The sequence below is a fragment of the Prionailurus bengalensis genome, chromosome E3 (genome assembly GCF_016509475.1).
Source record: "Prionailurus bengalensis isolate Pbe53 chromosome E3, Fcat_Pben_1.1_paternal_pri, whole genome shotgun sequence".
Lineage (NCBI taxonomy): Eukaryota > Metazoa > Chordata > Mammalia > Carnivora > Felidae > Prionailurus > Prionailurus bengalensis.
The window spans coordinates 29,902,684-29,917,001 of record NC_057357.1 but is presented as its reverse complement, the minus strand read 5'-3'; the positions used below and the strand labels follow the sequence as shown (position 1 = coordinate 29,917,001).

At 40.8% G+C, this 14,318-nt stretch overlaps 1 protein-coding gene across 7 annotated transcripts in view; it reads left to right on the top strand.

Moving 5' to 3' along the window:
• MRTFB (myocardin related transcription factor B) overlaps nucleotides 1-14,318 on the top strand; it is a 128,968-nt gene that overhangs the window by 67,597 nt on the left and 47,053 nt on the right. For all 7 annotated transcript variants that reach the window (XM_043560501.1, XM_043560497.1, XM_043560500.1 and 4 more), the window contains exons 4-6: nucleotides 681-756; nucleotides 4,668-4,829; nucleotides 6,811-6,989. In XM_043560501.1, the coding sequence (XP_043416436.1) occupies nucleotides 681-756; nucleotides 4,668-4,829; nucleotides 6,811-6,989 (417 nt within the window). The remainder of the gene's footprint in view (nucleotides 1-680; nucleotides 757-4,667; nucleotides 4,830-6,810; nucleotides 6,990-14,318) is intronic.

Genomic DNA, 14,318 nt, shown 5'->3' with positions numbered 1-14,318 from the left:
ATTCTTTTTGCTTTAGGGAATACTTCTATCATGCAATATGAAAATAAGCATGTTCCAAAAATTCCGTAGGAATTTTCCCAGAAGGCGATAATGATCTCTTAGAATCTTGTAAAATATAAAACCCATTTGAAAGCCTTATTGTTTCAGTTGAGAACCTTTCTGAGTAAGAAAGTATGGTCAAGGATATGAATTCATCAATGAAAACACATTAGGATTTTAAAGGAATTTGTTATTTAGGTGGATTTTTACTTGACCTGAAGTGTAGCTATTAGATATTTAAATGATCAAAATCCTATGTCTGTGCAAATTATGAGCCTTTTGCCTTTTCCAAGTTTTAAAATAAAAGTCTGTAAAGTGCTTACTTTATGCCAGCATGCATTTCAAGTGCCTGTGCAGTTTTGAAGGCTGCAGTTTAAATTATGTATTGGATAATAGCTCTTCAAAGTACTAATTGCTACTCTTTTCTTCTCAAAATCATGACCAAAGAGTATACAATTTATTTAAATGGAGTACCTTGAGAGAAAAATGGAAAACCACAATAAGTCATAAACAATTTATAGTAAGACTCACTCTCTCTTCTCTCTCTCAATTTATAGTAAGACTCACTCTCTCTTGTCTCTCTCTCTGTCTCTGTCTCTCTCTCTCTCTCTCTCTCTCTCTCTCTCTTTCTCTCTCTCAAGACTGAAAACTTTTTGAAGCATAAGATTCGGAGCCGACCAGATCGTTCTGAACTTGTCAGGATGCACATTTTAGAAGGTAAAAATGTTTATTTCTGCTTATTTTGCTGCATTTTCTCAAGAAAAGAAGTGAGAATTCCACCATTGCTGTTTATTCCCATCTTAATAACTTTTTACCCCACAGGCTGACATCCTCCAAATTGGATAGCCAACATGAAGACCCAAAGCTAAAATGTTATGTTAGATACATGGGGAAGGTTTGATTCTCCAGATAACCAGTTGATGAACTGACTCTGCCCCACCAACTGGTGCTGTAGATGTCTCTACCATCTGTTCTGGAAAAACATTTTTGGTCCAGAGGATTTCTTCATCAGTGAGGAATATTTTCCCATTAAGTCATAAAGGGTACAGTGGCCACAAGTGTAACCCTAGATTTTCACCTATCTGGATGGACCCTGTTATATCTACCTGGTGCACTGCCCACACCTAACATCTTTTGTTTGTCGTTACGTACCCACAACAGTCCAGCTTGATCTGACCATTAATATAAATACTCTCCACTTAGCCCACCGGATTTCCTCAGTGGTGTAGCTTCATCACTTGTGAAGCTGGTAGGGACAGTTCTGTTCTGTCTCTAGTGAGACACATGACTCAGACCAGAATGTTTTTCTGTCTAAAGACAGAGCATTCTTGAAAGTATCCCCCCCCCCCCCCCCATAAGCTCCTGAGTACGTTTTCTTTCATTGTTTTGTTCCTCAGACTGATTTATTAAGCAAGGACTAGAAGCTTGACCCCGTGATAGTCTTGAGTGTGTTAAACCCTGAGATGATACAGAAAGAATCTGGAAATTTCTCACAAAGATTCAGAGACTCTTCTCAAGTAGGAATATTACATTTATTCCTCTGGTCTAATGATAGAGTTAGTATTAGAATTAGGTTGATATTACAAAGTATTAGATTGTCGCTCATCATAAGGAGTAATATCCTGAAGGTCAGACATGTTTAAAACTCTTCCAGAAGCAATAAGGTTATGCTCATTTGACGTGGTCATTCATTGGCCAGTGAACTAGACCCCAGAGACCCAGCAAATGAGCCAGATCCATGCCTGCTTTCATGAAGCTTACAATCTAGTAGCAGAGACAGATAATAAACAGGCAAAACAAATGAATTACAGATTGTGAAAAGGGCTCGATGGCAGTAAACAGGCTGTTGTGGTGGGGACGAAGCACAGGATGACACCACAGTAGGATGTTGTAAACAAATCCCAAGTAGCAAGTTGGTATCTGCATCCCCAAGTAGGGTCTCTTCTAATCCAAAGAATCTATGATTATGTGACTATCTCCATATCTGGGGTGGGAAGTGACGGGTATATGCCTTCCACTACTCTTAGTGTGTTCTCAGAAGTCCATTGGGCTAAAAAAGCTTTTCCAGAACTCAAGTGGTAGGGTAGAAACAGCTACCAAAAAATGTCAGGGTTAAGTGAATCTTCAAGAAGCAATTGTGGTGGTAAGTAACTGGGGACGGGGCTCCTTCCGCACCTAAAAATACCTCGACCTATAAAGGACATTTTTGAAGGAACAATGCTGTCTGTTTCAACTTGCCTTCTAATTGTAACAGGCTTTATTAATATAATTAAAACCAAAGCAAATACATTTAACTATCAAAAAGAATCATATTTGCTTTAAAAAAAATAAGAAGAAGAAGAAGAAAAGATTACCCAATGGTTAAAAACCCAACTATGTGCATGAGCGGCCCGTAAGTGATGTTTTTTTATTATCTGTTCTCAAGTTGGGATTTTTAAAGTAAGAAAGAATATATATTGTTTGTAATTTTATTTATTTTTTTTTTTTAATTTTTTTTTTCAACGTTTATTTTTGGGACAGAGAGAGACAGAGCATGAATGGGGGAGGGGCAGAGAGAGAGGGAGACAGAGAATCGGAAACAGGCTCCAGGCTCTGAGCCATCAGCCCAGAGCCTGACGCGGGGCTCGAACTCACGGACCGCGAGATCGTGACCTGGCTGAAGTCGGACGCTTAACCGATCGTGACCTGGCTGAAGTCGGACGCTTAACCGACTGCGCCACCCAGGCGCCCCTATATTGTTTGTAATTTTAAAAAATAACTTCAAACCCCCCAACTTATTTTAACATTACCCCAATTTTGATTGAATTGGATGTTTGGCAGGCAAAAGTCTAAATTATTTTTCTGAAGTTCAGCTAAAATCTAACCTCAGCATCGTGGAGATGAGGAGATCACAAGACCAAAAACAGAAACATACCAAAATCCCAGCGTCTAATTATTTACTTTCGGGATATTTTCATTCCAGACATATTCCTGATATGGAAATGTTGATGGGAGAAAGGAGAAAGGCAGAAGACTGTCCTACCTAGATCTTAACAACAGCATTTAAAATCACCCTAAGAGTGATTGGCTTGGTCTCATTCTCTCTACCTGTCATCTTCCTGTGTGGTTAGAAGTGGTTTATGTAATAAGATGGGGGCCACAGCCTAAGGTTATACAGGAAAATGTTAAAAGTGAGAGGTCACCCATGTTATCTTCACTTACAGAAATGTGCATTTATTAGCCAATACTCTGATTTAAGACCAGGGCCCTCATTAGGGGAGTGAATGGAGTTTACATCATCTTTCTTGCATGAAGCACAGCTATCATACGTCATCTACAATTTCCATTTAGGGTGCAAAAACAACATAAAGACACTTGAAAAGCAATCTGAGTTGGAAAATCCTAGATTTTATAATTTTTCCCAAATATTTTAGTTGTTAATTGCCCTAATTTGACAGTGACTTATTCTGTAATAACCACCTTTATCAAATCATTCCAAAGGATTTAACTTAGGTTCCCAAGAAATAGTCTTATTTTTGAAGTTTATTGTTTTCCTATAAGATGTAGTTAAACTATGTATTGACAGCAGATATGAAATGATATGAACTGTTTTGTGGACCATCAAGGTTGAGTTGTGGTAAGCATGTAATTCAGCTGGTGGAAGGAGAAGCACTCGGATGTGCTGGGGAGCAATTCACGGGCCGTGGGCTTTTGGTGTGCTTTGGGCTTCAGCCAGGACATTGTACCCACTAAAAAGAGAACATCAGTTAATCCTGAGATTACTTATGGGGATTTTCATTAAAAGACCTTCTGCTATATAATTTAAGTGGCAGGCAGCTGTCAACTCAGAATTTGGGGTTAACACCTCACCATGTTTTTAATCACTTCTAAACATTATTTAGAACAATATAATAAAATGTTAATGAGAGGTACCAGAAGCCGTCATTGACACAGTTACCCAGATGAATGAGCTAGGATACTTACGTTACTTTTGCATTTGTTGTACAACTTCCTGTTTGCAAGTAGATGAGCCGAGCCTTCTTTATGACCATTGACATCTATCTTTATGACATAGGACTATGTAATTGAATGTTCCAAGGTTATATACCCAGAAATAAACCCAGATTCTTAGTGAGGATGATTGACTGAGACACACAAGGATCAACCCAAGAATTTGATTCTGGCTCTTCCTTTGGCTCCTGTAGAGAAGCTTTAGGACCTAACTAAGTAAGACAACAGTGCCACATCTCGCGGTTGACTTTGCAGTGAAGCCAGATCACACCTGGACACTTCTTGGGCCACGGATGGACCACATCCCTCGTGTTCATCCTCCAGACCTCCCAATACCTAACAAATGTGACTGTGATCCTCCCACCATAAATGAACAAGAGCAGTACCACATTTTTGGCTTGAGTTCATGTTAATTTGTGTCTAAGGGCATTATATAGACAGTATAAAGTATCCAGGACTAAAAATATACAGCGTACACTACAGCATTCTTAAACAGCCTACTTCTCTTTCCATCAGTGTGTTGAGAACACATAAATATGTTTAACCCAGTTTAAATTAAATTAGATTCAGTTGGCCAGAAGTAACGTTATGGAACCGAGTAATTCAAGTAATGGTTAAAACTATGTTTCCTCTTTTAGAAACATTTGCAGAACCATCCCTGCAGGCTACTCAGATGAAGTTGAAAAGAGCTCGACTAGCGGATGATCTGAATGAAAAGATTGCTCAAAGACCTGGTCCTATGGAGCTGGTAGAGAAAAACATCCTTCCTGTAGACTCCAGTGTTAAGGAAGCAATTATAGGCAAGACTCTAAAAATTTATTATTTCTGGGAGAAAGAGAAACTTGGAAGTTTCAAACAAATTTAATTTAAAAAGCCAGCACCAGGGGCACCTGGGTGGCTCAGTCACTTAAGAGTCCGACTCTTGATTTTGGCTCAGGTAATGATCTCCTGGTTCATGAGATCGAACCCCACGTCAGGCTCTGTGCTGTCGGTGTGGAGTCGGCTTGGGATTCTCTCTCTCTCTCTTTCCCCCTCTCTCTCTGCCCCTCCGCCTCTCATGCACATGCTCTCTCTCTCAAAATAAATAAACATTAAAATTAAAAAGCCAGCACCGATCATGAGTATTGTTTTCTGGGTGAATTAGAAATCGATTAATACTTGCACCAATTCCCGTTATTCTTGGGATTTTTTGTTTGTTTGTTTTTTATGTAATAAGGTAGATGAAGCATCTCTTACCAGTTAACACAGAAGTTCCTCTTGTCACGTCTGAGGTTTCTGTCCTTAAGTTCCAATTTCATTCTGACATCTTTTTGTTTTAATTTTTTTTTTAATGTTTATTCATTTTCAGCAGAGACAGAGCACAGGTGGGGAGGGGCAGAGAGAGAGGGAGACACAGAATCCCAAGGGGCTCCAGGCTCTGAGCTGTCATCACAGAGCCCGACGTGGGGCTTGAACTCACGGACCATGAGATCATGACCTGAGCTGAAGTTGGACACTCAACGGACTGAGCCACCCATGCGCCCCTCATTCTGACGTTTTCTTAATGCAACTTACTCATTATACTATTTAATTTCTGTTGTGTTGTTTAAGATCCTTACAGATTTTTCATTACTTAATTCTGTGTACTTCTAGGAAAGATGAATATCTTGTTCAGTGTTAGTTCAACAACGTAAGTAGCACATGAGGACAGATGTATTTATTAAGAATGGTAAAATTTGTCCATTTTATCCTGATCTTATCATAGTTACTAATGTTTCCTCACCACGCATACTTTATATTCTGGCACAAGTTTTAGCAGAAAAAATAATAATAATAATACCGCTTGTTCAGCAAGCAATTTTGAAAAGTTAATATCCTGCTATAAAAACTACTCTTGTTTCCATTACTCTGGGGACTTCATATTTTGCATGAGTATGGGTTTAAATCTCAGGCAATTTGCAGTCAGTAATTCTAAGTAGTACATTCAATGATGATTCCATTCAATCCCAAAGAAATGGGCCCCAAAAGGCAAGGCATCAGCGTAACTGGGCCTCTCCATGAAGTAGGACTCATCCACAGATACCGAACCATAGCTCCATTTTCTCCCGTGCCTCTTAATGTTTTTTAACACTTGTATTCCACATCAGGGTCCAGGCAAGGTTCACACCTTGTCTTTGCTGATATAGCTCTTAAATCTTAATCTCCTGGGTGGGTCTTCTAACTTTTCTTCGTTGGTGAAAAAGCCTTCTGTTCTCTAGCCATGCCCACATACTGGATTTTACTGAATGCTTTAGCATTCCCAGTGTCATTAAAAACTTTTTTTGTCTTCTGTATTTCCTGAAACTGGTAGTTGGATCCAAAGGCTTGATCTGATTCAGACTGATCTGATCTGACTTTCTTCCCCAAGTATTCATCATAGGTAGTGACTGGTGTGTCCTTCCTCTGGGAAGTACATTATGTTCGATTTTTTTTAATGTTTTACTATTTATTTTTGAGAGAGGGAGAGAAAGAGCATGAGTCAGGGAGGGGCAGAGAGAGAGGGAAACACAGAATCCGAGGCAGGCCCTAGGCTCTGAGCTGTGAGCACAGAGCCCAGTGCAGGGCTCAAACTCCCGAGCAATGAGATCATGACCTGAGCCGAAGTCGGACGCTCAACCCACTGAGCCACCCAGGAGCCCCATCAGTTTTTTTTTTTTAAACCAGCTTCTTAAGTTCTTGTAGTAAACAGTGTTTCTCCTTCTTTATCATTGTAAGCTTGGTGTTCCAAGGTCAACTTAAGTTGAAAGTCATTTCTTTCTTTAGGCGTTGGGAAGGAGGACTATCCTCAAACTCAGGGCGATTTCTCATTTGACGAAGACAGCAGTGATGCTCTGTCTCCAGACCAGCCAGCCAGCCAGGACTCGCAGGGGTCCGCCGCTTCCCCGACTGAGCCAAAAGTTAGTGAATCGCCGTCTCCCGTGACTACAAGCACTCCAGCCCAGGTATCAGCTTTCTTGTTTCTGCCCCTTAATAGAGACCATGCCCTGTTTTTTGTATATCAAGGTAATTACATTTTCTCCAGAAGAAAAGTCTGAAAGTGTGGGAAACTACAGACTTCTTTTTCACCTGTAATACAAACACTGTTAACGTTTTTCAGTAGATTCTTACATTTCATTTCTGTTCTATACACACACTTTTATTTTACAAATGGTTGTGTAACTTGCTTTTTAAAATGTTTCACATAACTTTTGTTGGGGGTATAATTCGCATACTATAAAATATAACCCTCCCCTCCCCCCCTTTTTTTTTTGCCATCTTAACCATTTGAAAATCTATAGCTCAGTAGTGTTAAGTACACTTGTGTTGTGCAACAAATACCCAGAGCTTTTTGTCTTAAAAAACTGAAACTGTGGCCATTAAACAGTAACGCCCCATCCCCCTTCCTTCCAGACCCTGATGATCGCCCATCGTTGCATTTCTGTCTCTAAGAATCTGACTCCTTTAGGGTGGGGGATGGGTGAAATAGGTGGAGGCTGTTAAGAGTACACTTACCATGATGAGCATGGAGTAATGTATAGAATTGTTGAATCATTATATTGTACACCTGAGACTAATATGACGTGTGTTAACTATACTGGAATTTAAGTAAATATGTACATACGTACATATGAGTTTGACTCCTTTAAATGCCTCATATAAATGGAATCATGCAATATTTGCCTTTTTATGTCACTTAATGTAATACCTTCAAGGTTTGTTGATGTTGTAGCATATGACAGAATCTCCTTTATTTTTAAGGCTGAATGACAGTCCATTGTATGGATGTATACCATACTCTGTGTATCCACTCATCGGCAGTCATTGACTCCCATCTCTGGCTATTGTGAATAACGGCCCTAGGTACATGAGTTTGGAAATATCTCTTTGAGACCCTGCTTTCAGTTCCTTGGGGCATATACCCAAAAGTGGGATTGATGGACCACATGGTAATTCTATGTTTAGTTTATTAAGGAACCTCCCTGCCGTTCTCCTTAGCGGTTGTACCGTTTCACATTCCCGCATGCGCGGGTTTCAGTTTCTCCACGTCCTCACCAACACTTAATCGTTTATGCTCTTTTGATAGTAGCCATTCTAGTGTTATGAAGTGGTATCTCACTGTGGTTTTGATTTGCCTTTCTCTAATGAGTACTGCTGTTAAGCATCTTTTCATATGTTTGTTGGCCATTTGTATGTCATCTTTGGAGATATGTCTGAGTCCTTTGTCCATTTTTAATCAGATTATTTGTTTTTCTGCTATTAAATTATAGGAGTTTTTTGTATATTAACCCCGTACCAGATATATGATTAGCAACTATTTCTCCCATTCTTTGTGTTGGTCCTCACCTTTTACTGATAGTGTCCTTTGATGCACAGAAGGTTTTCTTTTTTTAACGTTTATTTATTTTTGAGAGAGAGAGCACGAACAGGGGAGGGGCAGAGACAGGGAGACACAGAATCCAAAGCAGGTTCCAGGCTCTGAGCTGTCCACACAGAGCCCAACGCGGGGCTCAAACTCAGGGACCGCGAGATCATGACCTGAGCCAAAGTCGGACACCCAACCGACTGAGCCACCCAGGCGCCCCCTCCATAGGTTTTTATGCATACGTTGTTGGACACTTGTCTGATTATTTCTTTGGATAGTTACCAGGTTTTGAAATGGATTTGGACCTTTTTAGGTAAAAGGTGGGCATTTCAACTGTCTTCCAAGAAGGTAATACGCTTCCCACAGTCATTGTGTCTTTACCACAGGTAGGTAATGTCTTCACTGTAAACCTCGCACACTGTTTGGAGAGTTCAGTGTTGTAACTGGCTTCTTGATTTGGGTTAGATTGAACTTCTTTGTTCGACAAATATTTACTGAGCACGTATTATGTGTCAGATTGTTTTGGGAACTGAAAATCTAGTGCATGCAAAGGAATCTAACAAATAGTTTTTAATAATTGCATTGGAAATTCCCATTTCTTACTTTCCAATGGGTGTTCATGTTTCATTTGGTTATGTAAGAAGTCTTATGCTGCACATAAGTTAGTTGTTCATCTCCTTATAGTCTTTTTTTGCCTTACTGAAATTTTAACGCTATTTAGTTATCTTTAAGCCAGAGCTATTGAACTACTTAATGGAACTGGTTAAGTTCAGTAGAAAATGTTCTTGTTAAAGCCAAGTATCATAGCATTTTTGAGTTGGGAAGGAATTTAGCAATTACCTGCCTTAACCCTTACACCAGGGGAGGCGTGGGTTCAGAGGGGTATGGAAATTTGGTGATTAAAAATGTTTGCATATTTTCTTTCAGCATTTCTTCTCATTCCTGAATGTCTGTTTGTTAGGGACTAGGTCTTCCCGCAAGATTTTTCTTACTGACCTTATCACCATGATCTGAAATACATTCATGCGTTTGCATATTGTGTCGATGCCTCCAACTAAACTGTGAGCCCTTGAGGAGAGGGACTTTGACTCTCAGAGAGGGACGAGAGCTACTTTAGTGTGTGTGTGTGTGTGTGTGTGTGTGTGTGTGTGTGCGCGTGTCTGTCTGTCTGTCTGTCTGTGTCTGTGTGTGTGTGATGTGTCTGTGCGTCTGCAACGTCCAGCACTGGGCCTGGTACAGAAGAAGCGCTCAATGAATGTTGAACTGAATTCAGCACAAGCGCTGACTGATGCCAGGCTTGTAGAAGCAGTCAGTGTTTGTGTTCTTCCGTTTGAGAGCAGAGCCTCTCTGGCTCGGATTCATGCGAGGTAGTGCAGGCAGCTGGGTTCAGATTGTCCTATCAGAGTTTCAGGGCGAGAGCCACTGGCCTCTCTGCTTGGCTAGAACCTGGTCTGGAAGGAGGTGGGGTCTGCGACCAGACCCACGGCCTGAGGTCTGAGCAGGCAGACAGGGAGACCAAGGGAGCCCAGCCCCTACTGTATTCTCACATATTTGCTGCGCCCTGGGTTTGAGCTTTAAAAATAGGGCTAAAAAGAATGTCAGGTATGCAAGTCAATACCATTAAAAAACAGTTCTACTTACCCATCTTGGTTGTTTGTTCTCAGCTTAGGTCAGGATATCAGACAGCTATCAGAGTGGGCTTGGCTTTAGTGACATGGAATTTTATCCTGTCAGCCATCTGCCTGGTGATGGCCTCATGACAGCCCCCCTGTGTTGTAGGAGATTAGCGTTTTCCCATCTCTGCACTGCTTGTATTAAGTCTTCTGCTTTGCTCTTGAAACTTGGTCTCCAGCTAAGTTTCTAAGTGAGAACCTTTTACCAGAGAGAGTCCCGCCCCGTGGGCTGACATTCCTGAATTCCTTGAAGGAAAAAAGGAATAGCAGTGTTTCCTGAAGAATCAGTCTGGTCAGTTTATTGCCAGTGCAATACACATGAAGCCCTGGGGTCATCGGGAACTTAAACACTGGCTTTTAGAACACTGATGTTGCTGCAGCCCCAGCTCTGCCTGCTACGTGCAGACCCTTAACAGTCTGCTTTTTATCTGTCGGCTCGGCCTGCGCCGGAAGCCCCACTTCAGAGAGGGGTATGCTGCCTGCATAGACATCCAAGTAGAAGAACCTAGAACCTCAGGCTGGCCTGCCGCACGTTTACCTGTCACATAATTTCTGCACCACAAACCTTGAGACCTTCTTACGTGGCATGTCCTTCATAAAATTCCCTGGTAGTAAGTGTGTTAGTATTTATAAGGAAAGAATCTGACAAAGATTCTCATTATTATATCACACCTCGATTCATTCGATTAAAGAAGCATCTCCCTGTTAACTGTGCTCTACTGATGTTGAAGAAAAATAATCCTTGAGGAGGATTCTAAGTATGTTGTAGGTTTGGGGGGTTTGTTTTTCAATCAACTGCACAGGCAACTTTGTGATGCCTATAACGTCTTCGGGATTTTTGTGTCATCTAGAAATGATAATTAGGGTCTGTTTTGGCACATTTTGTACTTTAATTTTTTTCACTGTTCTCTAGTGTTGGTTTATGAATTTTTCCAGGCATCTCACTTCATATATATATAAAATATGTTTGTTTCCCTAAACATGATTACTTTCGCATCCGTAGCTCAAGGGAAAAGTACCTGAAAACACTGCTTCTCATTAGACATCGAGTTTCCAAAGGGCTGGGATGTCCCCTCATTCTATCTTGGTGACGTCATCCTGAACATGCAGGGTCCAGCACACGGCAAGTGCTTATTGCTTGAATGAATGAAAAACTTGGGAGATTATCTCTGTAATTTCTTTTTTCCTGCTTTAGAATTATCACTGTACTTCCCCAGAGTCAGTCTCCTCCCTGTTATGGAAACCGTATAAAGACAGGACAACAAAACAACATAGACAGCTTATAACTTGGGTGTCTTCGTTTTCAGTCTTTAAAATGGAAACTCAGGGCAGGAGTTCGGATGGCGAATTTTGTTACTATAGACCAGTGGTCCTCAGGTTGCCTGGAGTGAAAGACTAGTATGTGTTTTTTACATAGCTTGTTTTCCAGATCATTGTGGACCAGTCTTCTTGCACAACACAGTGAAAGTAGTAGGGTAGCACCAGATTTCTGTGGGACTTCCCGTACTTGTAGGAGGCAGGTATCAAAAGTCCATAGACCCCACTTAGAGTAACTGTCATAGATTTCGCTTTCTTCTTGTTTGCCGGAACCAGGGTTTTTTTATATGTTAATTAGTCATCACTTCGCGCTACACATTTAATCACATGATTAAAACACATTTTTCTAATTTTCCTATTCAATTGTTTTTTTATTTGGCCTAATATAAATCTCAGGGCCAGTGTAGGGAATTTCTTTCTAGTTCTTTAAAAGTTATATTTACAGATAATTACTTTAGAGAAAATTAGGCTTAAGATTGTTTTATGGCTTGCTTAACTCCAAAATGTGTTACAACATGTTGTCTCCTGACTTCTTTCTCAAAACACACGGAGAGATACCAGAGGATTGAGTCCTACAGGAAAATATTCAGATAAAAGATAGATTCCTTACAAAACAAAAATAATAAAACACATAATATCCAGCATATCCTTCCTTCAAAATGTACATTCCACCAAAAAAAATTCTTCTTTGAAATATGTAATTCTGTGTGGTCTGTAAGAGACTAGCACTGCCCTTCCTTGGATGATTCTCTTTTCTTTTCAATTCCGATCAAAGTACAGATGGAAAGGAACTTGCCACAACATTAATGGAGCAGACATCACACATTGGTGGAGCTCAATTTATTTTATGCCTAAGAAATTTTTGAACAATGGAAAGCTGTAGAAAATTAAGAACAGCTAGTTACATGTGAGCACCAGGAGCTGTTACACTGGTGCTTTTAATCTGAAGACCTTTACTCCCTCAGCGATTTCTTAAGCCATTTAATTAATCGTTTATTATAAGCACCTGACATTTTCCAAGTCTGTGCTTCGGGGACAACTCCTGTGCTGAATTGGAAGTAGGGCTGAGAAGGAACCTCGTGGGTCGGATCCTCTGTGTACTTTCATGAAGACGGGATTAGAGGAGCTTGGTACGTTTTTTCCCATTGTATCAAGCAACTTTTAGCTAGACGACCTTTCCCACATAATATAGACACCTTAGCTTTAAGCTCACAAAATGAGCAAGGTCATGTACACATACATTAAATAATTACAACAGGACTAACTTTTATTACAAATGCTTATCAATAAAGGCCTAAATTAGGGCATCAAAGATATTGGTGGTAATTTCTATTGTTACCCTTCCAATCTCATTGTGTGTAACTTACATGTCGAGAGGACTTAGATTTGGAGCTGGTTTCCAGCATTAACTGTGAAGTTGTGTACCAACCCAGCTCCTAACTCTGTTCTCCTGTGACCAATAGGAAAGTATACTTTCTACAGAATAGGCCTTTCCTCTGTATTCATAAATCAGTTAGGGTTTATCAAATATAATTGAGATGAGGATGAAAAAGAATGGCCAGCATTTGCTGGGCACTTATTTGGGCCAGGCGCTGAGCTACTTACATTACACGTATTACAGGTGTCATTAAGAGAGCATCTCTCTGACCTGCACAGGATTTAAAGTAATAACTTTGTTCTCATTATGCCATCAGTTTGAGATTCTTCTTAAGACCCTTTTCTAGCACATCGTCCCGTATCACCCTGTTATAACTCATAATGACAGCTGTTCTTTGTGTTACTTAAGAAATACAGGGGCACCTGGGTGGCTCAGTCGGTTGAGCGTCCGACTTCAGCTCAGGTCATGATCTCGTGCTTCGTGAGTTTGAGCCCCGCGTTGGGCTCTGTGCTGACAGCTCAGAGCCTGGAGCCTGCTTCGGATTCTGTGTCTCCCTCTTTCTCTGCCCTTCCCCTGTTCGCACTCTGTGTCTCTCTCAAAAATAAACACTAAAAAAAATAAAATGTGCAAAGGACCAGAATAGGGATTTCTCTAAAGATGATCAACAAATGGTGAATAAACACATGAAAAGATGCTCAACATCACCAATCACTAGAGAAATGCAAATCAAAACCACCATGAGGTATCACCTCACACCACTAGAATGGCTGCTATCCAAACAAGATAAATTAACAGGCGTCGGTAAGGATGTGGAGAAATTGGAATCCCTGTGCCCTCTGGATGGGATTGTGAAATGGTACAGTCACCACAGAAAATGGTACGGCAGTTCTCTCAAAAAGCTAAAAATAGAATTACCGTATGATCCAGAAATTCCATTTCTGGGTAAATGCCTCAAAGGGTTGAAAGCAGGGACTTGAGCAGGTATTTGTACAGCCATGTTCATAGCATTGTGGACAACAGCCAAAGGCAGAAGCAACCCTTGTGGCCACTGACAAATGAATGCAGTGTGTATGTGCAATAGAATGTTGTGGAGGCTTAAAAGAGAAGGGAGATTCTGAGCGACCCACGCTATAACATGGATGAACCTTCAGGACATTATGCTAAACGAAATAAGCCGATCACAAAAGGAAAAATGTTGTATGATTCCACTTTATTAAGAGCTAGAATAGTCAAATTCATATAGACATTAAGTAGATGGTGGTTGTCAGAGGCTGGTGGGAGGGGAGAATGGGGAGTCGTTCGATGGAAAGAGAGTTTCCGTTTTTCTGGAGGTGGATGGTACTGATGGTTACAGAACAGTGGGAATATACTTAATGCCATAGGACTATACACTTTAAAATGCTTTAGGGGCGCCTGGGTGGCTCAGTCAGTTAGGCATCCAGCTTCAGCTCCAGTAATGATCTCGCCGTTTGTGCCTTCAAGCCCCACGTCGGGCTCTGTGCTGACAGCTCGGAGCCTGGAGCCTGCGTCGGATTCTGTGTCTCCCTCTCTCTCTCTCTGC